At 45.2% G+C, this 26649-nt stretch overlaps 1 protein-coding gene across 1 annotated transcript in view; it reads right to left on the bottom strand.

Annotated features, from left to right (window-relative positions):
- Positions 1–26649, bottom strand: part of T265_05798 (hypothetical protein) — a gene marked incomplete at both ends in the record, with an annotated part of 52116 nt that overhangs the window by 21286 nt on the left and 4181 nt on the right. The window contains 18 exons of the mRNA XM_009170892.1: positions 362–1060; positions 1757–2141; positions 3737–3966; positions 4741–4869; positions 5132–5311; positions 5429–5593; positions 5641–5710; positions 9504–10049; positions 10318–10403; positions 12002–12169; positions 12616–12822; positions 14435–14493; positions 16319–16616; positions 19605–19727; positions 19968–20850; positions 21811–22116; positions 23214–23708; positions 23876–24218. Of these exons, the coding sequence (XP_009169156.1) occupies positions 362–1060; positions 1757–2141; positions 3737–3966; positions 4741–4869; positions 5132–5311; positions 5429–5593; positions 5641–5710; positions 9504–10049; positions 10318–10403; positions 12002–12169; positions 12616–12822; positions 14435–14493; positions 16319–16616; positions 19605–19727; positions 19968–20850; positions 21811–22116; positions 23214–23708; positions 23876–24218 (5372 nt within the window). The remainder of the gene's footprint in view (positions 1–361; positions 1061–1756; positions 2142–3736; positions 3967–4740; positions 4870–5131; positions 5312–5428; positions 5594–5640; positions 5711–9503; positions 10050–10317; positions 10404–12001; positions 12170–12615; positions 12823–14434; positions 14494–16318; positions 16617–19604; positions 19728–19967; positions 20851–21810; positions 22117–23213; positions 23709–23875; positions 24219–26649) is intronic.

The following is a 26649-nucleotide window of genomic DNA, read 5'->3' on the forward strand; positions in this document are numbered from 1 at the left end:
TTGAGGCCGGCTTTCCTGCCTGTGGCAGCCACCTAACATGCAACTCATTCAAAGGCAACACGAACAGGCTGAAAATCACCACCGTCAAATTTGGGAGGTCTGTACAAAATGACGGCAAGTGAGGATCCAAATAGCTCCATGAAGCCAAGGGAAGAACAAATGAAGACATACTGCCGATATGCTGATGCGACGCAAAACGTGAAAGTGCATACAGTGGGGAGCCAAATACTGCTCGAAGACTGGTGTGTTCTATGATATCGGGGCTTGAAAGCTTCAAGATATAAAAAAGGCTGAACCATTGGCCCACACTAGAAACAAAACAACTAACCGTACCACCCCAAACATAGCAGGAAAAACAAACCTGGACTTCCACTTCTCCAGGGTCGAGTTCAGACAATGCGCCTTCTTCACAATCACTCCCACACAGAGTTGATCCATGCGATTCCTCCTCGTCCAACAGTTCTCGATCAAGAGACGCTGCCGTATACGACATTGCCTGACTCAATAAAGCAACGTGAGATGGAAGAGCAGAGCCTGTATCATTTCCACTAGAAGCTTGTGGGGATGAACTAAAGGGGAAATTGACTGGTCGACGCTGCTGTCTATGGCAAAGCTCATCACGCAGGCGCACCCAACGTCGAGCTAGCTCAGCAGCATCTTGGCGTTGCTGGAAAGTCGGAAGCGGGTTCCGAACTTCTTTTGGTTGCTCTTCGCCTTCACCAATTCTCGCGCGTTTCAGTATTCTTAACCAGTCACCCTGAAGACGGTCAAGTCGTCGGTAGGATCCAGCAGCCACAGCACGATGTAGGGCAGCCAGACGTGCAGCCGTGGCAGAAGTTAATGTTGTCTCTGTTCCGTCTCCGGCGATTAGAGAATCGACTAATCCGCGGCCATCTGTGTCACACGCAGTAAGCATCGCATTATGCATGTTGGTTAGAAGACGACGAATCCCTGTTCCCACATCGGGAGCTACAGAAGGTGGAATCCCCAAGTGACTAGCAAAAGTGTTTAGCAGCATTGTACGTTTGGCAAGACAAACGCGATGAAGAATAAGCGTATCCTGGTGGAAAATGAAAAAAAGTAAATACATCACAATATAACCGTGTAGGAAAGGGGAGTGACACAAAACAGTGTTCAACTACCTAAATATTTTAGTACTCAGTCAGTTCGAAAGAATTAGCAGAGCCGCAAACGAGGTGCCTCAGAGAAGATTAACTTGGATGAGTGCATCTGCCTTCAGTTGAGTCCCCTTCAAACCAGTGGCACTAGTTACGGTTGCAATAGAACAGCGGTCACATCTCGAAACAGCACCTCAACAGACCAGCCAGGTAAAGGAAGATAATAATCCGAACACATCGGCGACGGTAGAATACGTGGTCAGCTTACAGGTCAACTTCTAAACTCGGCTCCCAAGCATCCGTCCAAAGTTTCTACATATCTCTCTGATGTCATGCAGCAGATTAGCTCTGGCCAGAAGTGAAACTCAGAATATATTTCAGAAACCCCAATCAATCATCTGCACAGCCCGCTCATTTCCAAGGTATGTTACGGGTGGTCAATGAGTACTCACTCACGGAAATCATTTAGAGTCACATTGGGACACTACACTGATTTGAGAAAAAATCCACTGATTTGACCGTTCATTAAGAAACATTAGCGCTAGCACGAATCAGGTGTAATTCTCGTTCCAACCATATTTAGACCCACAGCTAGGTAGACGGATCAGTAGGAAGAAGCAGAGAAAACTTCAACTCACAGCGTAAATCTGCGAATCCGGTTCGTTGAATTTGCACGCATTGTCAAACATGAGGAACAGATCGGCAGTAAACTCTTCGAAGTCTGTGTAGCGCATCTGGATCAACTGTTTGGCGATTGTTTGTAATTCGATAGGTTTTTTGATGAATTCATAGTAGGTCGGCAGTTCGGCCCGCGTTGGTAGTCGCATGAACGGTGCTGACAGTTGACGACCGTTGACCTGGTACTCACGAACTGTTTGGAAAAGCTCAAGTATCACGCGCTGCAGAAGAGGTACACCAGGTTGGGATTGCAGATGTGATTGCAAACCAGGAGGACCCGTATTTGGTGGAGCGACAACGTTGATAGGAACGCGATAGCTATCGCCAGCCGGACCAACAGCTTGCCTGCAGTGAGATGTTTGGCAGGGGCTATAATTCATTTACAAAAATTACATTAACAGCTAGGAGGTAGATAAATCAAACACTGCATCACATATCCTTTTAAGACAACGGCTTAAAACAATAGAAGGCTGATGCTAATGTGCTAACTGGAATGCAGTCGATGGTCCCTTTCATCGTGATGTTCTTCACTATAACTGGTTGTGCGGAAGATCAGAAACCCAAATCTACGGGTTGGAATGATAAGCTATATAAGTGATACATCCTCGGACGCAAGCTTAGGCTGCCTACTTACTTTATTTTACCTAAAGACCACTCGCCCTGGAGATCGATGAGGCAGCTGCATGAATATCCTGATTCCCTGCCGACCCGGAATCACGATGAGCAGCAAGTTCGAGCACGGCGCCACCCAGTTTCTGCTCCAATGCCTGGTGCTGTTGACCAATTACAGACATAGTAGTTCAAAGGTGACGTTGCCTGTTGATAGCCTACAACCAGTAACCGTTCAGCTGTAACACCCCTTCGGTGCCTAACTGCCGCACAACCCAAAGGAAGCACGAGGTCTGGGATACTGCCAGGTTGCCCAAACATAGACAGGGGAAGTCGAGAGGCAGAAATCTAGTTCGAACCATGGACATTCTGGTCAGTAAATTCGCGCTCCAATCACTGAGCCATTTCGCCGTTACTATCAACTCTTAAATGGCCCCGAAGGAAAATAACGTCGGAATGTTCGATCTAGGTCGTGTGGTGCAACAAGTGCAGTTTAATGAAGCTGCATCGTCAGCATAGGAAATAAAGCGTGCAACACACGTACAATCTATCGGTCACCAAACAAAAGCAGTCTGGAAACTTCACAAATGAGAGATTCAGCTGGGTTCCAGGTGAGTCTCTCGCAAAACCAAAGTTGTTTGTAAATGATTGTATTTCGCTAAAAGTATAGCGAATTAGGATGAAAAAAACGAAGCCCAACTACTCTGAACGGAATGACGGCCACGTGTTGGGATAAGTCGACGTAATACGTTTATAGAGGCCACGATCCCAAGGGTCTAAAAGACATCGTTAAGACGAGGACAATCTAACTGATATGTCCTAAGCATCGATCGCTTAGGCTACACGGACTGTCAAGGCTCACGCTATGTGATCCTAGACGATGAATGATGCCTCGTTTTCGACAAGAACTAGTGCGCCGTTAGCAAAGGAATTCCAGTGAAACAGTTAGGCTATGGATTTCATTTGCATAAAGCTGGATATTAATGGATTTAATAGTCAAGTCGTCAAAAGGTAACTGAATTTTAAGAGATATAAAGGAATAGACCGAAAATAGGTGGATCAAGGATGTTTAGTACCAAGCTCACAACGGGAAAAGGTAACCAAATTTGTTTGAAAACAGGAAATCAACCGCGAAAGTATGCCAGATAACCCTGACATTCGCAAACCACCCCCCACATACCGTCGCCAATACGCTTAAACATCGCTCGCCATACATAAAACAACCGAAAAATGGGATTTTTGTGTGGTTTCTGGTGGTTAACAATTCCAGAGAAGCTGACACAGAAGACTAAACCAACCATGCCATATCAGTAGTAGATTCACTGACGTACGGAGAGCCACTGAAAGCACCAGCGGGTGCGCGTCCAGAACGATTATTTCCGGCCACAAAATCTCGTTTGCGAATATTTCCTTGGTACGGACCAAAACTCTTCAGACGCTTTGTGACCACCTTGTTCAGCGTGACCGCATCTTGATAAACACCCGACCCTTCTTCGTTATAATGACGGGCATTATTAAACATGAGACGTAAATCAGCGACCATTTCCTGGTGGGTATTGTACTGGGATAAAAAACGGGATAAAGAGATAGGCTTTAGAATAAGGTACCACACTGGATATAAGTCAACTTCGTTGGACAGTTAAAACTAAGCATTTCAGCCGAATGACTTGATAGACAAATCTGAATGAATGACTGAATGATGGCCCACCTGAGCTGGATTAGGATACCACTAAAAGGAAACTAGGTTGACATCACTGTTTTCAAGTGGTTGTTTGGTTCCAACTTGAGAAAGTATTACGTAGAAAAAATATAAAAGTCGCGCGCCACCTGGTTTTGGTCACGAAGCAGTTTTGAGTGACCACACCACCTTCAGTAGATAGAACGGGCTCATTGAACACATAACAACCGACAATCGCAACTAAGTATTATCGTCAGAATTTTCGTATGCACGTACTGTGTAGAAAATACCTAACAGGAAAAAAAACTAAGAAGCAGGTACCAAAACGGATAGAATAGGATTCCATCTCCATCTAAATTTCGCGCTCGCACCACACAGAACCCTGTGTGTGTTACCACGTGGCCTACGTAGAGGCTCCGACTTCAGTCAGGTTGCACAATCTTGCTCATGACCAGTTCGGAATTTTAGTCAGAGGTGTAATCCAGCTTTACAACACTTGGTATAGGTTTCCGCTGTACGACGACCTGGAACAAAATCAGCCTGATCGTATTTCGAAGAGACAACTAGTTTGGCATTTGCGACTGTGCCTAAGAAAAAACGACTCCATGGTGAGAACAATGTGAGAGGGAAGCGACGAGGAAACTGAGGGTAACTAACCTCATTCTGCTCCATTTTGCGCCGGATAATCCCTAGATCGATTGGCTCAGGTATGACCTTGTAATAGTCGGGGTAATCTTCTTTAGATGGGAGCTCCAAGAAAACATCACGGGGGCGATGGCCATCCTCCTAGAAATGGAAAAGTAAAACAAAAGAACATATATTCAGTCAGGTTACTACAATCGCCTATGAAAAGGAAGCAACACACGAGTCAATCATAATAGACTAACACTGTAACTTGTTCATTTAAAAATTGCTCCCAGAATACGTAACACAGTCCATTAATAGCCACACCTGGTGCTGGCAATCATATCCGAAACTATCCTGTTTTTCTACTACGCAACCAAACCGAGGATATTGAGAATCAACTGATGGTGCTAGCCATACTTACCGCGACGTAATTGAAAACAGTGTTGAACAGATTGCGCAACCGTCTGACTTTCGCTTCCTCGGCGGTAAGCGGGCGTCTATAAGATCGCTTTAAAGGAGTACTCTGAAAGCCTGCGTGATGAGCCTCCACACCCTGTGCTCCGGGTGACCTGTCAACCACACTAGTCGTTGAACAGGGCGACTGAATTCGTCTTGTAGGCTGAATAGACATGATTGAAAAATGAAGTTTGTAAATAACTTTGAAAGGAAACCGAGGTTAATGGAAGTGAACTGGACAAGCAATAAACGAGGAGCTTACAGCAGTCTGGTAGTTTAGCATCTCTTGGAAGCGCGCGTGTGCAATCTGCTGCAGCGTACACGAATCACGGTAGATTTGACTGTCTTCTACGTTATACTGTTGGGCGTTTTTGAAGACAGTATCCAAGTCACTGATGAAGGACTCTAAGGACGAGTGTTCATTTTGCTGAAATGGGGTGATTTAAAGCTGGGGGAGGCGAACTGCAAGCCTACCTTTAGTTTCTTCTTGATATCCACAAGACTGAGTGGGTTGGCTATCTCTTTGTAATAATCCGGATACATTCTAGGGTTGGAAAGGAGGTGGAAAAGCAGATTGTTGTGCGTTGAATATTAGCGGCAAGAACAATGGAAAACCGCTGGAATAAACGCCAATTTGTGTTATACGGATCGATGAGGACCTGCGCACGTAATAGAAACGTTGAATTGTGAACAGAGGGCAAATAAATTGAGTTCAGCTTAGACTCGAAAGTAATTAGTAACCAATTGGACGCATACAAAGCATGCAAAGTGAGTGCGGTGCTGGAAGATTATCCAGATTATTACAGTTTGTTCTTTTTTTATAGAAATAACGGCAGATACTAAGTTTGTTTTGTTAACTTAGTAACCCTCTCAAAAAATAAAAGGTAAATTATAAGTTCCAGGAAAGTTTGATGAACAGTTGGCGAACTAAGAATGATCACAATAGCAACGCCCTTCACCATTTAACTGGATTTACAAGTAAAAGCGGTCGCTGGCTCTAGTAGCTAGTCGTATCTTAAAGGAGTATCGCACAGCGTGAATACATTCTGAGCGAACTACCCCGTGTCCTGAGAGAAGAGTTCATTGATTATGTGGCTTCCGCTGATGAGAAAAAAACCCATGATACAGGCTTTCAGTGATAAATCACAGACGTAATTTTTCCGACTGACCCCGCTGAATATGTACATAATTTATCCGCTACAGAACTTAGCTGAACGCAATTTGAAGTTGTCTTTTAGAATCGAAACTCATGACAAAACAAGAGTAGTCAGTTGGAGTTGGAAACTCAACTTGCTAATTTTATGTACAAACCTAGGATTAGCAGATAATGACGTAAAACTATGAAAGTTTAGGTCGACTCTAGGGACACGCCATCAACAGCAGACAAAGAGACTTCCAATTAATGGTTCAATTATTAACGAATACAGAGCTGCTTCCGCACTTTGGAGGAAAATAAATCCACAGTGATACTCAGACCTGATTAGGGCAAGAGGGTAATGTGATCAAGAACAAAGTTGATTGTGTGCGCAAGATTGGGATCTCAGCATTAACAGCTCAACATCAGTGTTCAACACTGATGCTTTGCTGCCGTACAACCATAATTTACCTGAGCTTATTGCGAGGAAACGAATAAAAGTAAATGGGGAAGGGACTTAGTGCTAGCTTACCAAGGTCATTCCGAGGTGCCTGCACCCCCAGAAATTCACTCTGGGTAAAACCTGACAACAACGCCATTAGCATCGGTTGGCAGCCACACTCTGAGGCAACTCCAACTATGCACAGTGTGGTTCACGACCACAGCAACTTGGAAGAAGAGTCGCACTGAGAATGTTTTGATTTTTCATAATCTTCTCTTGGACAAGGGTTATCGAAGATCTAAAGACGTCTCAGTTCCGCTGCTCACACAGGCTAGGTCTCACAGCCATGCAACAAAAAGCCAGTATTGTAAGCTGATGCACACGTCTCCTGAAGCTCAGTGATATGCCTCTTTGTCGTAATAGGTGTCTCAAATTGACAAACGCAACATCAGCCTTAGAGATTAATGTATTAATTCCTACAACTTTTAGGATGCTTGAAAACCTCCACAGTCTCGGTTGCTTTCCTTTGGATTAAGTGGCCTGTTCAATGACTACATGTCCAGAAGTATGGTCTTACACTTTGTGAATGTAAGGCGCATACCAAAGGATGAGCTGGCCTCGGATAGTTCATCCAAAAAACACATGGGCTTTCTACTCTTTAATGAGGATGGCGTATATTCCAGACAGACAAATTCTTCGTGAGAATCCAGGGTTTTGAGGGCTTTTAAGAGTCAGCTTTCACCTCGTCGATCAAGAAACTGAATAGGAATAGAGAGTGAGCATGAGATACCGCTTTATGTACAGAAGATTTTTGAGCACTACCTATACACACTCACACTGGGAAGCCTGAAAACACGGACACATTATATTGACAGACTACCGGGTTGACTTCTGTTGAGTAAATGTGGTAAGGAGAAAAGACCTGTCAAATGTACGTTGGAGATCCAGGAATCCCAAAATAGTGGATTGTATATACGTACGGTGTTGTTCTGGCTTCTGACGGAGTGTGAAGTCTTGGTCAAAACAATTTTTTTCAGACGGGAATCCTACTTGCTGCCTTCGAATTAATGCTTTAGGGGCTATCATAAAACACCAAGTGGCCGGGGCGTTCTTATCTAATGAAGATTGCCGAACCAATTTGATCCTTGGTGGTTCCACTTACGGGCGGTTTCCTGCGCCCAGTTGCATGGATCAACCGAGGTAACTTTCTGGCATTCCCGGCAGTCGTCGCCTCTTCCGTTTCCTTATTCGCCCGTGTCTACCAGGTTTCAAGGTCGGCGCGCACACTACCGTTCACTTGATAACTGGTCGGGGTGAACTATGTGCAGGACCGGTGAAAACATTCCCCCAAACTTCAAGCAGTACCAGTCTTTTATCTGATATCCAGTGCCGGTGGGGAGCAAGCCTTAACGTGCCACAGGTGAAGCTCCCGATATTGTGCAAAAATGTCACGATCACATTGCGTAAAACCCACAAAATCTGTCTGCCAAACTCCCAAAAGCTGTTCTACTGAATTTGGGGTACTGAAGTTGTCTCGATTGATTGGTGTGTTCCTACTCCCCGCTGCCCTCAAAAAGTGATAGTAAAAGTGGAAACTGTCGAAGTATCAAACTGACATCAAATTGGCATTCGAAATCTTTGCCATACTGCAACAGCGCAGCCTCTGATGGCCGAGTCTCATGTGAGACGAAGTCAGAGACATTTGTTCGAGAAGAGGACGATCTGACCATCCATTCACAAGGTGTATTTTTGGAACATCGCCACCAGCTCCAGTATTCAATCTGCGGCCGCCTAACTTCCATCGAGCATTTTACTCAGTTAATAGGGAAGGTCTCCGGGGCATTTTAAAAGGTGATAGCGTGACAGATAAGCAACTGAATTTCACCAATTCCCAAACTGGAACAAGAAAGCCCGCATTCGAGTGTGTGGGGGTAGAGAAAACGGTTTTTGATTGAGACGGAAATGTTTGACAGGTTGTCCGATATTGCCCATGCTTTTTAAATTCGAAAGACCGACAAGTTTCTTGTTCTCAGTGATTTTACGAGCGGTGCTTATAAACCCTGTATTAGGCAGAATTTCTGGTACCGACACCGCTTTGCCAGGCGCTGCTACGCCCGAGGCCTGAGAACAACAGTGCCAGAGAACATTGTTATAAAGCACTACACCTTTCCTCATTGAATCACAGACGCCGCCTAAAGGTGTTTACGCATAACTTTCGCAAACCAGACCAGAAGAATCCAGGTATTACTACCCTCCTCCTGTCGCACAGAAGTTCAGTTAAAATCTAGCTCCTCCTCCAGCCATCCGGGCTGATGTTGTAGTGCAGTATATGGCACCAAATAGCGGAGCAGGAACTGGGTGTTATCGTGCCCGGAGCTTGATGCTAATCATGCTTCTCAAAGAGGAAACAGCTTTAAAGTAAACTAAGTGGAACCAGTTCAACTTGAAAAGACCACAAAGGGTCTCAGGAAATTGATTTTAGTGACGGAATCCAGTAGTAACTCGTCCAAAAGCAAGAAGCCAGGGTCCAGGGATCAGGTCTGTTAATATGAATTTTATAACCCGTCATTAGACGACCCGCTCACATAAGAAACCACATGAATTTATTCTCAACGGTTTGATCAGGAAAGACCTCGGTGTATGCGTTGTCAGTGTTAACAACCCGCTGGAAGCCTCTCTTCGGTGAGAGCTAGTCGGGTTCAAGACTTTGATAGATCTGGCAGTTGCTAGCAGGTTCAGACGACTACGAGATTAACTTACTTTTTGGACGGAAGTCGAAGAAACGGATTGCAGATCAACTGACCAGCCTCGTTTCGAGCATCAAGGACGGCCTGCAAAACCTGCGCCTGACGCCAGCGGACAGTGCCCACTCGATACCGTGAAACTCCAGCTGAGTGTCCGACCATAGAAATTGATGGTATGTTTGGTGCCTGACTACTTGTGGAAGTATCAATGACACTTCGAGTAGGAGACGGCGAGAGCGGCGGGCTTCTCGAGGGAGGAGGACTGCTAAGTGAATCTCTCGGTAAACTGGGGCTAGACAGACCAGACAGTCGTGGATTTTTCGGCGGTCGACCACGTTTGCGTTTACCTGGTGTTGAGGCAATGGATGAGCAACTCTGGGAGGTGTTCCCAGTGGCTCGTGTATCATCCTCGTCCTCAGCTGCCGAGCTGCTGGGTACTTCAGCCTCCGAATCTTCAGATTTGTCCAGTTGGCTACTCTCATTTTTGATACTGGCCTCAGGAGGAAGAGAGGCGAACTCTTCGACGATATCGCGAGGATTATAGTTTAGTCGAGATGCCCGCCTATACAAGGAAATGGAGATAACCAAAGCCAGATAGGAATGTTAGAAGTGTGAAAACATGATCAGAAAGTAGGCACAAACTACACACCAGCAAGGTAGCTGACTCGTCGGTCAGACAACTGAAACCTAAAAGAATGCACACGACCAAGCGTGGGAACAAATTAACACTAATTTGAACGAATAGCTTGTTTTCAATAAAGCAAGAAAATTTAATTTACTGTTTTCAGATAAGCAACAGACGTATAAAAGTTCACCAAGAAAAAACTTACTTTCCACGTTCCCGATTAGTTCGAACTGGAGGGTGTTCAGCTTCGCTTCTCTTGCCTTTCAATATTCGCATCAGCGTAACGGCATCCTAAATAAACAGTGAGTAGAGATATGGGCTTAACCATCAAGTCAAGTTATTATTAATCGACAAGGGTGTCTTCTGCAACATTACAGTTCCATCAGCTGGCTTCAAAACACATGAGATAATATAACCTTGACGACTAAGTCACGACCCCTACATGCAGAGTTCCGAATCACGAAGAGCTCTCAACCAAAAACGTAAAATAACCAGGTAAAAGAAATGCTCCAAATTTTAGTGAAAGGCGTAACTCAGAAGTTGGGCTTAGTTCTATCCAGCCATTGACTGAGTAGAAACAGAGGGACCACGATCAGGTGAATTGACAGTGTCTCTCATGGAGGATCTGATGAGTAAGGTGTTTATAGTAGAGACGTGATCAGATCCCAGAATGCTCAGGCATACGGGGTTCATGTCCGGGAATGATGCAATCGCCCTAATGTGATGAGTTCGAACAAGAAAAGCCTCATCCAGTTGAGTTTTTTTCTGTTATAGACCTAAAATCTTCGAGATAAGCCACGAATATCTGTAGATTTCTAATTCTTGTTAACTCTAACCAAGATTTGTTTCCGTGTAGCCAGATGATGCTTCAGAGTAGGTCGAGGAATTCGAGGCAGAAGGTGACGGTAAGTGAGATAAGTCAACGAAGTCGATGGAATTTTTTCTGATGTTTGAATTTTTCCGATGGAGGAAATGGTAGCCGTCTGCATAGAACTAGTGCGTGGTAATTGTAGGCGCGTAATGAACACTGTAGGACTTTTAACGCAGACCTTTCCGTTGACTGTTTCCAAGAGGGGAATTGACAAGGGACAAACACCACTTAACCAATAACACCACATCAATTAGTGCCTTGGCTTTTATGGTACTCCCTGGCGACCATACCTTATAGCGGATGAAGTCGCACTCAGGACTCGATTGAGATTGATGCAGTATTTAAAATGTTAGGTCATAAAAGTAGAGTAGTGGGCGAGTCGAATAGTACCATATAAATAGAAGTACAGTATTTCCGCTGGAACTGCCTTGTTTGGAGCCAGTAGTGGTAGTCTAGCCAATGAGGGACCGCCGAGGTTAGCCGAACAGTCTGCATTGTGTTATGCATCAACAAAACATACAGTTCAGAAGTGACAGGTGTGTAGAGACAAATTGGCATACACCGACTGAAACACTCACGTTCATCGGTGTGTCAAAACATTTTACAAACCTGATACGATTTTGAACACACTGAACTGAATTCAGTCGGATTGGAGATGGTGATTCTTCGAGTTAGAATACGTTACGAAAGCTTAACAGTTTCACTTACGGCAATACACGGCAGACTGCTGGCTACGATTAGAACCGAAGCAGGGGCATGCGCCATGCGACCCGCATTAAGGTTTCGCGTTGATAGACAACGCAAGATAACACTTTAACACTACTGGGATCACCGCTGAACACAATCCCGCAATCACGCGATCGAACCTCGTGAGACAGAGAGTTGTAAAACGAAATCTTGACCCGAACGATGGCCTGGCTAGGACGATAATGGTGGCAATGATGAATGCCATCAACGAATCAGTACGAGTACGGAATTATACAGAGGGTGACATCAGTCGGACGAAAACGATTCTTACCTGGTAAACTAGTGACTTTGGTTCATTGAACGTCTTGGCGTTCCGCGCCATGAGGGCGAAATCTTTCTCTAGTTCATCCATTGCAGAGTAGCTGCCAGAGAGTATACGTTGTGCGATCATACGTAAGTCTATCGGTTCCTTGATAACTGCATAATAGACTGGGTATATCTGATATTGAGGAGTAAAGAAACAAAGGGACCAAAAATGACGTGAGGCAATCAGTCCTTTGTGAAGAACACCAATAATGAATACTAAAACAAGGAAACATGGAAGCCCCCATTACCAACAGGATAAAATGCTAGTCAAAACGGGAAAGTGTACATTGACGTCTCCGGATATATGCCTTCTTAAGGGATTCTCAGGAAGCTGACAGCACATTTTTGTCAATCTCTCTATGCGACTTAAACAGAATAGAGAAAACCACAGGGAACCTCAGGTATTCCATGAGGATTCGTTTGGTTAGCTTCAATCTTCCGTAGCCTGTCCTGAACTCTATAAAACGCCAAAATATGGAATAGATAACATACATTAGCAGTTCAGCAGTTAATCGGTTGTGAACCTTTAAGCTTTACATCAGAAGTACAAACCAGCACCACTCACAAATACCAACTGACCTCTTTCGAAGGAAGGTAGGTAAATGTCGGAGCCAGCGCTCTGCCATCATCACCAGTATATTTCACAATCGAGGAAAATAACAGATCGTACGGACTGTCGAGCGATCCACTAAGGCTCTTCTGACTGGACGTTGTGAAATTTGTCATGCTGGTCTCTGAAGGCGCAATTCGCGAATCTTCTGAGGCTGTGACAGAGGCAGATTCCAGCTAGAAAGTAGAAACGAAATGCAACCGGCAGTGTATCTGACACGTAGACTAAAGATACGCCATGATAAACTGAGTCCACGAGTTAGACATTCGCAAAATGATCAATTGATTATTTTTTCTGAAGGGTCAGTCATGGGAATACGTCTTCGTATTCAATCCGATTCGCACCCTCAGAAAGACATACTGGAGGGCTTTGGCAATTGGTACTCGCCACATACAGCTACACAGAGGGGCACCATTCGAGCAGGATCTCGAGATAGCTCAATGGTCAAGGTGCGAGCTTAGTGACCGGAAGGTAAGTGGTTTGTGTAAGCCTGATGCTTCCTTCAGGTGAGATGGCAGCCACGTACAAAAATGTGTTATAGCTGAGCGCTTAGTTACTGTTCAAGGAAACCTCATTTAAACATAAGTGGACAGAACCGGAGAAGCAGACAAGGGCATCGCAATTACTACTTTGAGAAAATGTCCATAACGTCTAAAACATGGAAAGTACTACAGTAGAAACAGATGTGTCGTAGGGAACATGGGTATTAAACGCTGGTACGCCACATGAAATTTTAAGTACACTTGTAATGGACGGGACGGTAACCAGTCACCACATAGTCCGCGTAATCCTAGTGTTGCGCGATATATTGATTCTGCATACATATTACTCTCGTTTGAATGGTTCTTTTCCTGTCTCCACCAACGGGAGAAAGCACTAGATTGGAAGTTTTGGACAAACCAATCGATCACTCAAAGATGATGCCGACAATGCTGAGAAATATGGGCAGCTAGGGTGCGTTGTCTGACTGTTCGTCTGGTCGCCACATCAGGCAAACAGGCAGCCCAAACGCCCAAGCTGGGTTAACCAGAAACCAGAGATGACATTAGTCTGTTCATACGTGACAATTTTCTTGTGTCTGGTATGAGCTAGTGGAGTAGCGATGGCACGGTCTCCATAAAATACATTTCCAGAGGTTCAAATACCGGCATCACCAAAACTTACAAACAGAAGAAAGCGAATTCAGAACTCCTCCGCTTTTTGAGGATTAACCATAGCCAGAACAAGAGGCACACCGTTTAAATGAGCAATGCGTGTGAAGCTAACAATCATTATCAAACGAAGTTGTAGTATAAAGGATTTCTAGTCAATTGGAGCAAGCAGTCATTGTTGGAAGGAAGCAAAGTCCTACATTCCGAAGCATGGCTGAAACCAAACTCATGAATTTGTTGCACCTAATAGAAAAGAAATTCTTCTATAGGTCACAGCAGAAAAGCCAACCAACTAACTTATCTCTACATTCGGGAGACAGAACAAAAGAATATTGGTGAGCTATTACCCATTTGTGTGCTTGTGATTTCTATCTGGAGATCTATCATATCCACTTCTACTTACAAAACAGTAACTATGATCAATCTGACTCAGAACATTTTAACTATTATACACTTGCGGGTGTTTGGTGATTCAGTCCATCCTGTCGCGTTAGGTGAAAAGCCCTATATCCACTCAAGCCGCATCCCCAGTTGGCAGAAATTGTCCGATTTAACTGCGATATTTGTTCCACATACATATCACTTAACGCTGGTTCCATTTTCCACACACTCATCACATAGAAAACATTGCACTCACTTCGTCATCATCCAGCTCTTCTCGTTTCCTCACCCGACCTCTACTGGCACGCCGAACAACTACAACGAGAATGTACAAAAGTTCGAAGCGGCTTTGTCTGCAAAAACGTGGTTAATCTGACATGCTAAATGGTTGGTTAGAGGCTCAGACGTCCGTGAGAGCGGATGAATGGACAAACTGGATCTTACAGTACCAGTTCTAACTTGCATCGTTCATTTATTTCTGGATGGTGCGTGGAGTGACTTCTACTGTCGTAAAGACTAAAACAGACTGAACTACGGCTAGCCATGAGACGTGGCACGCATGCAATCTGGAATTGACCTCTTAATAATACACGTCACCGGTGCGTTCGAAGGAGACATCACTGAGTTCAAAAGTCTGGTCATATACGAGACCCAAAACTCTTTGGTGTAGTGGTGTCTCACGGACAGAATCAAATCAACCTGTGGTTGGCTCCCTTGAGAACACCATAAAGAGGTCATATGAGTCTAGCTTATTGGTAATTCGGGTATTTGGTTTACCTGAATCGGATACCGCCGATTGCAAATGTTTAAATACCTTCATTTGGATCGGCGAATGACCCAATTCAACAAGTCGGATATCCTGGGAGTTAACGGCCCACGAACGTATTAGAAGTGACTCTCCATGGCCACCATCGCGCAGACGAAACTGATTACTGGATTATATCAGCAATGTGCCCCTGGGGACCTATCACATGTGGTTGGGGCTGCCGGGTTACCCTGTGTATAGACTATGGGTTTTACCCCTAATATTTACTGTGTGGCTATCTGGACATGTCGATGGTTCTGCATATACATTGGTTCTGGCTTACAGCAGGTCGCTGAGTCTTCAGAAGGTTGCACAGGTAAAACACGTGTATCATTACCTGGGTGGGGCATCGGCGCAATTCAATGTGGTAAGTGAGTTCAGAAACAGATGTCAGTCTATTGAATTCGTATTGACTAATGTTGTTGAATGAACCTGTCAAGATAGTTAACCCACTTTAGCTTATTACAGAACCGTAGACGGATTCTGCCAAAACACTTGTGGTCCCACTGTCTTTATACCAATCGAAAAAGTCTAGCAATAACTGATGAGTGGAACAGAGTCTTTTATTGTCACTCCTTCAAGTCTATGGTTTTTTATGCCCTACCAGTTCAGATAAGGTTTTGCAGCCCTTATTACAACGCATATGCCACGAACGGACAGAGATTGATTATACCTATGAGAAAAGATGTTCCCTGCTGCCTTTTAGACAAAGTAACAATGTAGCATAATGTTGGGGATATCAATATTCCCAAAAACTCTGTATCTTTGTGTGCTGACGAACTTCCGGCATTTTTCAAGGTCAAACTATGAATATATGTATATATATGCATTGTCATTTTTTCGTTGATTCGCCTATTGATCGCGTGTTGTATGGATCATTAAAGTTATGTCCGAGGTTTTTCGTCTTCTTACTATTCGCCGTGCCAGGAGTCTGGAACAAGTAACATAGCTGGGGATAGAATATTGTCACAGTCTGCATATCTTATTGTTTTCTCGCTGCGTGGTCGAACCGTAACACATAACCCGTTCCATTTCAGCCCATGTACCGGATATGGGACATCACGTGTAAACTGCGACGGCCTTTGCACCTATGCAGACTTGCTGACCATTTCAGAAGCGTAAACATTCATCAGCCCTGCATCCAAAAGCGAGTCGTATGGACGCTAGGACACATGTGACCAGCTGATCAAGTAATAGAATCGCATGGCTATCCTATTCGGTGTTAGTTTCGAAATAACGGCGATGCAATCTTTGAGCACTCTGAGTGAGCCTTTCCTAAACAAACCGAAAGATATAAGCAAGTTAAACGTTACTCATTCTAAAAGAATAACTTACCGCGGCTACTAGCTGAACTGGTGCTGGACGCAGCACTGGCGGCTGCTAAGGCTTGCACTTTTTGACGCTCCCTGTCAAACACTTCTTGAAGTTCTACCGCTTTCGCGAACTCCGCGGTGGAAGCAGGATAGAAGGCCTTGGTGTTTGCCACCAGGAGATATATATCAACAGCCATGTTGTCCACATTCTCATACTCTTCAGATTTTATTTTGGCCTGTATCCGAGCTAGGTCGATTGGTTCCTTAACCGCCTCGTAGTATTCAGGATTGGATCTGGTGGTAAAAGAAAACCCATGATCCTATAAACATTGATGGGATGAGCGAGAGTGAGTCACAAGGAAAAAATTTGTATCTACCACATCAGGCTTTGACAAGACAAGTGAGTTGGGTGGACGAAAAAATCACACTAAGACGCAAAGCTATAGAGTGAGCGACTCGAGTCCTTAAACTATGCTGACAAACAGCATGCCAGGCTTTGTCTTTGAAAGACAGAACACGGAGGATGGGAAGTGCATCGAGTTAACACACGATTGCAGATACATTCAAGTAACAGTCAACACATTCCAGCTGAAAATCTGCCATAATTTCACAGAGTACAGACAATATTGATTCGCTGACTGAGTTCAAATTTTTCCAGTAAATATACAGGATGTAAGGTTAAACATGATCCAAGGATATATTTCGTCAAAACAGAACGTTCCTAAGGACTCAGTGTAAGCGAATAGATATAATTGGGCCTCCAGCAAGGTAGAGTTACAAGCCTCCTTAGCCACTTTGGCTGCTTGGGATTAGACAAGTTTCTTATCCAAATAATCATCGGACCAAGTTTCACGCCCAATTCGAATTCCCAAGTTCCCGACATCAGCCAGCGAGCGCAGAATTTTGTGATCAACATCCTAAAATCATGAGCCGAAGGTTCAATTGTCTGACCCTCATACGTTAATCTGATGAGTCGCAATGGTAGAAAAATCTCATCTGGCTGGTAATCTGGGGTTCAGGCCATGTCTTTGCAGTGATATCGCAAAAGCGAGGAGCTCAAGATAGCTTTACTGACTGGAAGGTCCACGGTTCGAATTCAACTATTCTAACTCGACTGCTCCTATCTCAATCTGGGCAACTTGGCGGTATCTAAGCCCTAGTGCTTCCTTCGGGTAGCATGGCAGCTAGACACCAAAAGAGTGTTAGAGCTGAACGATTACTTATAATATTATTGTTTGTATGAGCTTGACACCGAGAAAGATGAACGTTCTGAAGAGCTATGACCGTAAAACGAAAACGAATAACGGAGCTGGTTCGAATCACCTAATAAAAATTTAGTATGGCCAGTTCTCAGGCTTCAGGTTCGACACTTAGTCGGAGCTCACAAGCATAGTTCGAATACAACTGTTTTTAGTGTATGATGAACCAGGTTCGAACACTGGTAGATCAAGCGAAGCCTCTGTTAGGAACATGTTCGAGCTTGGCTACAACAAGATGCCACAACGAACCTGCCGAGGATGAAAACTCCGACACTAGATCAAGAACTGCATGCTAAACAGGGAGTTTTCATAGGAATGGGCACTAGGATGTGATTTGGAAGGTATCGGAACCAAAAAAATGAGAAAAACGTACCGTCTTGTGGGTAGCCGCATGAACGTTTCCGAAAGAGTTCCCTCTTCACTGCGGTATGCCCGAATGCCGTCAAATATTTCCTGGCAGAGTTCCAGCTACACAATAATAAACGGTCCGGTGGACAAAGGAGGAAATGAAGGCGCAACAAGGGGGTATAAAAGGCCGACCAGACAGTCGTCGGCCTCGTAAAATATGAACTGAATTGTTTCGACAGTAACTTAGCTAATGGCTTCGAGCAAGGGAACCGAAGATAAGGTGCTGAGAGCTATGGGATGATAACCATTGAAAGCCAACCCATTCAACATCTCTCCTTGCCAACAACTGGTATACGCACTGGTTTTCACTTGATTTTACTGAGGGAATGTCCGGAAAGTACATCTAAGGTACGGTGGCGAACCGTAAGCATCAAGTTTCTGTAAGAGTTTGTATCAATCCGTTTCGAGGAGTCAACAAGAGTAATGTGCGCCTGTTTATTCAGGTGGTTTTAACTTTGAGATCTTGTAGGTTAAGTTGAGCATAAACAGTTTAGCTATTATGTGAAGTCCAACACCTCAATAAAAATACTTACGATTCAACTCAATTCAACCTTAAAGCAACAGTCCAAAAACGACTAAGGTCGCTACTGCCTGTTGCATCAGTAGAAGCATAATACATCTCAATCAGTCTACAATCAATTAAGGTGAAACAGTAGCACCTAATGGTTCAGAGTTTCCGTACGAGTTTCCGTACACTATCAACAAACCATCAGAAACAAAAATTAGTCTTTATTACTTCCCTTCGATAAGTCATCATTCGAGGGGCCCGTTATCACGTAACTATAACGCGAATCGCGTGATTGGAGTATGAGCGACCCTATTTAGTGTCTTAGTGGGAGTTCATTGCAATGCTGATCAGTCACTGGTGGCCTAATAGTAGTCTTCTCGACTGCTAACCGGGTGCTTGCGGGTTAGAATTTGTTTAAAGATTTTCTAGATGCACAATGCTGCACACGACAAGAATGAAACAACCACAAAGCTTATGGGCTACTCAGCAGATTGGTATCACCTGGAATGAGACACCGGATATTGTTTGTCTCCATATGAAAGCATGGAGGCACCGTCTGTGTTGACAGAATGTGCACTTCAGAATTCACCAAATCCCCACATGTACATCGCGACATCCCTTCGAATTACAAACAGCAACGTCTAACCTGCAACGGAGATCATACGATGGACTCGCTAGTGGCATGAATAATCATGGGCTCCTGATCTTTTGGGTGCGTGTGTAGAACCCTCAGACAATGTCCGACAGATAGAGCACTCGCTCAGTAGGCGAGAAGTCGCGAACTCACTCTGGCGTTTTCGGCTGCTTTCTTATTATTACACTGGACTTTTTCATTCAGCCGTCCTACTCATAAATTTTGACCCATTCTGGTAGACTGATAAAGCTGACTACATAAATTGAGCCAGCGTAGGGTCAGCTCACAGTTGTTTGCGAAGCTTTCAGAGGAAACTACGGGGTGAAATATAAAGGAAGGTAAAAACATAGAAGTTAAACTGGGGTCACTCTTAGCGACGGTTTCTGTGGGGTGACACGGATTGCAAATTTGGGTAGTGTTAAACAGAGTGAGATTGCCAGCGACGCAAATTCTTCTGCGAAGTCATCGCGCACAGAAAAGAAACAGGTTTTAAACATACTTGTGACGCATTGGCTAAACGGCGGCGTTTCCTGGTGGCGAGCATGCTTGATGATTGTGAATCATCCCCGGAGAGGTCATTGTGCGGGTCAAGCGAATCATCACGATTCCCCCGCTTAGACATCTGGAAAAATGCAAACAGTTTTTCACCATGGTAAACAAATGATAAAATAGGAAAAGTCGAAGCAGCGTGAACAATTTATAATGTACAAGCTTATCAACTTCGTTGAAGTCGATGAGCAAAAGCGTCAACACGTAGAGGTTTCTCAGGTGAAATACGAGAAACATAAGTTATAGGAATGGACATAGCATCTTCCACAAAATAAGCGACGCTCATTGAACGAGTTGTGTGTCCGAAAAATACCTCGATGCTCCCAGAGTCTGCATCAGAGCAATAGATACCGGCAATACCAGCAAACTTGTGTTCCTCATTCGCGAGTAACCGGGAATCTATAAAGTCTGTTGTTAAAACTGACTGCAGAGTTTCCGGGGTGGGGGTGGGGGAGGGTGCTAACAGACGTTCGGCTGCCTTCTGTGCCAATTGTGTCCGAATGAGCTGCTCTCCAGTACCTGATGTGACAACAGCCACTTTACCGAGTTGACTTTCTTCAGCCCAGCAACCACAGCCATAAATGCTAGCCTGACCAATTCGTCCTTCTTGTTTTAATGCTATCCCACCACTGGAGATTGCCGCTGCTACGCTTCCTCTCTTGTCTATGCAGACAGCACCCACAGTGTCTAGTGGAGAAGTGCAAAGTCTCTTTGGTGGGGGTTCAGTGGGTTTTGATTCAACTTCTGACAACCAGCGTCGATACTTTTTCCATTCTGTGCGAGATTTATGGGAAACGAGGTTGTACGGTTCGACTAGTGCAGGTTTTTTTAACGCTGCCCACTGGACCGCTCCGCTTCCGGACAGTAAAGTTGGTTGAACACGTCCCAATCTCGTAACAGAGTTTCTCAACTGCTCCTTTAATAATAAATGCGATAGTAAAATTGGATTCCGGATACCGGATACAGCACCCACGGCAGAAAACCGCATGGTTCTTCCACACATTATACCAGAATCACACTCTACCAATCCGTTGAGCGTTAAATTGCTACCGTAGCCAGCGTTAGTCAGATCACTGTTTTCTAGATACTGCACTGCTGCGGCAACGGCGTCTACAGCATTACTGCCCTTCACGAGTAAAGTGTTGGCAATTTTGCAAGCCTCTGAACACAAGGAGTTGTAGAGTTGCTCTTTCGATCTGGCATGGTATCCCGCTCCGGCATGGACGGCAACGCATGTTCTCTTTTCCATTAAATCGGTGCATACAGGAAAGGATTTGTCGGAAAGGGTAAGAACTACCTGAAAGATGGACCAAATGGTAAATTAACAACTGAAATTAAACGGATCTGTTCTACGGCGAAATATATCGGTGCATTACTGTGACAGTTTGCGTGAGTTACTCGGTACAGATACTACCGAGTGGGTCAGTCAGTCAATCAATCAATCTATTAACATCATCATCAAAGACAGCAACATCAGTGTTGACATTGATGATTCACTGCCGTACAACCCTAAGGTTAGTCTAGTTATATATATATATATATATATATGTTTATATAAATACATAATTGTATTAAAAGCCCTATAGTGAGGAGAAGAGAAAAAGAGTGGGTGAGGGAGGGGACCTAGGTCTGTCTCAGTTAAAATGCACTACTACGTGCCTGAAGCATACTCAGTGTTTAATAAAAACGTACACCTCCAGCTCAATGAACAACACTGATGATGACTGTGAACGTAGTAAATCACACTCACAAACAAGCCACAGAGATAGAATATGCTTTGTTGATCACAAAACACGAGAGATGATCCGGATCGAGTTACCTGTAGCACAACCGAATACCCGTTTTCTAATCGCCTCGTTACTGATACGCTGAAGCCATCCGAAACCAGCTACGCTTCTGAGGCAGTGGTGGTCGAAAACCTGAAGACGCCTCACATCCTCTACCAGAAAAGGCCATGTCTCGCACCCATACAACAACACAGCCCTTACTGTAGCCTGGTACACACCACCCTTAAGATCCAGTGAGATGCCTTTTGGACGCCACAAGTGACGCAAATTAGCAAACGTGATTCGAGCCTTTGAGATTCTTGCACTGACTTCATCAGACACTTCCGTCAGAGCTAATACAACTACCGAGGTACGTCGTTTTTTACAAACCCCAGTGATTCTCCTTGAATTGCAAAAGATATGTTCGCAGATGGCACGTTCTGAAGCAGGACTTTGCACTTTGAAGGTGCAAGGCGTATGCCAAAAGATGGTATGATGGTGGTCAGTTTGTTCAACAGAGCTTGTGCTTCGCTTTGGTCTTCAAAGATGAGGGCGATGTCATCTGCGTACTGCAGATCAACAAGGCTCTTACCAGCAATAATTTGAACACCGGGGTTTCGAAGACCGTCCAGTGTTCGCCTCATTATTTCATCGATGACGAAGTTGAACAAGAATGGGGAATGTGGACATCCTTGTCTGTAGGGAAGCTTTTGGAGAGCTCACCATATACCCTCACCCGCCCAGAAGTAGGTGAATATAGAGATCGGATTATGTTTACAAACTTCTGGGGCATACCCTGTTGAGCAAACGTAGTTAACAGCACTGATCGATCGACGGAATTGAACGCACCTTTGAAGTCAAGGAATACTAGGATTGTGGGTCGCCTGTACATATGGCGTTGCTCTAACACCTGACGGAGTGTGGAGACGTGGTCAGCGAAGCCTCTACCCGGTCAAAATCCCGCTTGATGTTCACGAGTCAAGGCTTCGGGTGCCACCTTGAGACGACGAAGAATCACTGACACCAGAAGCCTTGTCACAACAGGCGTCAAACCAACAACCCTGGGGTTACTACATTCACTGCGAATACCCTTTTTGAAAATGGGCACTATGATCTCCTACGGTCTCCTTCTCCCAGATAGACCCAAGTAGGCTGGACAGGCAATGGCGGAGGAATCGATCGCCATCCTTGAAAAGAGCAGGTGGAAGGTCGTCAGGATAAGCAGCGCGTTGACGCTTGAGTAGAGAAATACACTAACACTTCTACGACTGAGGACGGCTCCACATTAATGGTCCACCTTTCTGTTGGAGGTCAGGATTCTGGATTGGAGGTTGCAGGTAGCCAGCCGAATTGCTGCTCGAATTACCGTGCCCAACGGTCCAAACGTTCCGCTTTGATGCATATCAGGGAGCCATATTGGTCTCTGATTGTTTCGCTGACAGGTTTCCGAGGACCAGTCAAACGAATCAGGTGGAACGGTTTGCACACGTTTCCAGCATTCTTTGCGTCTTCCATTTCATCAGCCTTTCGGGTCTACCAAGCTTCTCGATCTGCGCGGACACTCAGTTTCACCTGGTGACTGATAACGCGCCGGGTGGAGTTGTGGTGGCGGCCAGGTGGAATCTGTCGCCGGGTCTCCAGCAGTGACTCGGTCCTATCAGAGATCCAATGCTTGGATGAGTTTGGTTGTACCGTAAACAGACATTCCGACTTTGAGTAGCGCATTGGGTATTTTTTCCCAGTGACCATTTATATCCGACACCGTGACGTCCGGCAGGTACTCGAGGAACTACTTCTGATAGTTTCGTTTGACTTCTGGGTCCACTAGCTTATCAATGGCTAAGTGGGGTGTGCGCGATTTGCGTACACCTGAAAGGCGCAACGAGAAGCAGCAGCGCACAAGTGCATGCTCGGAGTCCACGCTGGTGTTCCACAAGAAGAGACAGGTAGTGATCAACGCTGGCCACCGATAAATGACGGCGATGTGGTCTACTTCGATTCGGCGCTGGTTTGTTGGTGGGCACCACGTTGTTTGTCGATTTCCGCTGTTCCGGAAATTCGTACTGCAAAGGAACAGTCTGTGATCGGCATACATCTGAAGTAAGCGGTCTCCGTTGTCCGTGCGTCTCGTATCCCAGCAAAGACAACCACCCAAGCGGGCCTCAGCAGCGTTTAGTCTACCTACCTGAGCGTTCATACCACCAGCAACCACAACGATATCTGAGCTTTTAGCCTGCTGTAGAAAAGCACCTAGAGCGTCATAGAAACTCTCCTTGGCAGATTCAGAGCTACAGTCGATTGGGGCGTAAGCAGATACAATAAACAAAAGGCGATGAACCTCACTTCCTCAAAATTCTCTCACAAATGTTGCCAAAAGAAGAGCACAGAGGCGACTTTCAACGGGTATCCAATCAAGCAGAGACGCTTCCGCTCGTTCGCTCATTACAATACCCACCCCAACATATCCAGCTGCAGTGGCCTCTGCATCACCAGAGGTGCGCAGCCGGAACCTGGAAGAGAGCGAGGAGCAGTCGGTTCGATCACTGCACTTGCGTCCTGCGTCCTTGTTTCTGACAGACAACATATATTAATACAGAGGGAATCCAGCGTACGCGCAAGGGCCGACTGTTGACCTGTCCACTTCAGTGTGCGAACATTGAAGGTGGCTAAGTAGACAGGCTTTCGGTGTTTGAAAACAGACTTCGAATTGTTTACGGTTGTGACTGAACTCAGGCGTACAGAAGCTGTAGCTGAGTGTGATACAGGACGAGCAAAACTGCCAGTCCCAGAGCTGGGACCTGCGGAGAGAGTACTTAAATTTGGGCAGAGGGGGTGGAAGACGAAAAACGTGAAAGTGTAAGAAGGGAGGCGTCAGCGGTAGTCTGTTTTCGCTTACCAGCCCTGCTGTATGCAGCAAGTAAGGCGACTCGGCTGATGGCACCACGCGACGGCCGATGCGGCATGAGAGTATTCTTAGTTGTGTATGTCATGGTTGTACGAGGGCTGGGATACTGCCAGGGCAGGACGACGACAGGACGATAAGGGTCCTCAACCAAGGCCTTGGGCTGGAAATGCAAGTACATTACCATTTTTACGGAACACGTTGCCATACATGTTCCAACCCCCAACCTGGAGGACCAGGAGACTGTGTTCGCCAGACCTCTTCCCATGAACCAACCTGGTATGAGACTCTGTGAGTGCCACGCGGACACCTCTCCCCAGTGTAGCTCAATGGGTCACCAAGGTACACAAAACGCCACAACACGGTAAGGTCTAGTCTCTTCGTGTTACAGCTAAGCTGTCAACCAACAGCTCGGCCGTAACGCCCTTTTGGTGCCACACAAAAATGAAGAGGGAGGACTTCCTGGTTGCGCAAAACTAGACAGGAACGGTCAAGATGCCCGGGTGAGGTTCAAACCGCCGACCATCCGGTCATCGAGTCTTATCTCGAGCTCAGCAGCAGTAGTGCAGAAGGCAATACTGCTGTCTAGGTACTATATTCCGAAGCGAAAGACAGTCAACTCCGGTACTCGGCCAGCCTGCGTTCATTAAACTGCTACATCGTGCACCAGTAAAGTATCCGTATAGAACGGATATGGGCGAGATGTTTCAAATGGTTAGAGCACGCGGACCGAAAGGTCCGTGGTTCGAACCTGACCTCTTCATCTCAACTTCCCCTATCTAATCTTGGGCAACCTGGCAGTATCTCAGACCTCGTGCTTCCTTCGGGTGACATGGCGGCTAGGCACCGGAAGGGTACTACAGCTAAATGATCCATATAAAACGAAGATTCTTGATCTTCGGACAGTCCGAAGAGTGGTAAAAGATTGCGGTTCCGCTTGAACTGGTCTGATGACCTAATGTTTCTCCTGGAACAGTACTCTACATGGATATACTGCGTCCAGAACTGTCACTAAAAGCTCTATGCTCATTACTTGATAAAACTCAAAAAATGGCGTAATAAAATGCACTTAGTTTGGTTTACCATACAAGTTGGCTCCAGCTACAACAGTTCCTTTCATGGAGGATAGGAGGAACAGTGGAACGAAACGCATCTCGAAAATTGGTCTAACGGGATTATTTAGCTTGCGTCGTTTTAGCTGTCTGGTGGTACGAATTATGATAGCTACGGTGGCTTCGACGCTGGTGTCTTGATGGTTTCTTGACAGCTGAATAATATGCGGGGTCCACATCCAAAAGGCGACAGATGCCAGCGCGACGGATTTTACTGAACAGGACTTCGCACACTTTTGCTTGGTCATAGATTTCAAACCATGGATAGATCCCTGATGCTTCGTATGAAATTAGGACTATACGTATGCGTCTACAACTCGCTCTACCATCTCTGTTAAAACGGACACCGGCCTCTCGGATCTGTAGTCCTCCTATCTGTTAAAACACTGTGCAAAATAGACTGACCAATTCAAAGGTAGATATCCCGAATCTGGAACAAAAGTGCCGCTAGTTGGGAACCGAGGACGCAAAGCTTTATGACAAGATATATGAACACGACACAGTGCGTGAGAGCCAGATGCGTATTACGAATTAAGGAGAGTGGTTACAAAGTCAACGTGTAGAAGCAGTCCGATATCAATTCAGATTTTGGATTAGCGTGAGATGCTGATATGATGGATTATGCTGACCTCGGGAGCAAGCTAGCTCCTAGTTTCATAATTTTTGCCACTATCGCTGTTGTAAGTAACTGCTACCGGAAAAAGACTCACCAAGAAGGGACACAGATCTATTGCGAACAAGAGAATGTAAAAATTACAAGGAGCACCGCGGTAATTGAATCGCAATTTTGACCTTGAATTCAGTTTGACCGATTAGCATTGGGCTAACACTCACCATCGTTATTCACGGATTCAAGGACACAGATTATTGCGAACAAGAGAATGTAAAAATTACAAGGAGCACCGCGGTAATTGAATCGCAATTTTGACCTTGAATTCAGTTTGAACGATTAGCATTGGGCTAACACTCACCATCGTTATTCACGGATTCAAGGATTCACGGATTGATACACAGGATCGAGGCTATTGCCCAAGTCTCCCGGGTCGGTTTTGTTCTTGTCGGTCAGTGGCTGTCGTTCACCTGAAAGGCACAAGTGAAAAAAGGGTGTAGCACTGCTCTTTATGTTCTCAGCGCGGGGCAGTATCCTCGCCAGCGCGAAAATTCGCATAAACAAATGTCTAATAGTGCTTTAAATTGGGTTCGAGAAGGAGCATG

This window comes from Opisthorchis viverrini (assembly GCF_000715545.1).
Source record: "Opisthorchis viverrini unplaced genomic scaffold opera_v5_114, whole genome shotgun sequence".
In the NCBI taxonomy this organism is placed as follows: domain Eukaryota; kingdom Metazoa; phylum Platyhelminthes; class Trematoda; order Opisthorchiida; family Opisthorchiidae; genus Opisthorchis; species Opisthorchis viverrini.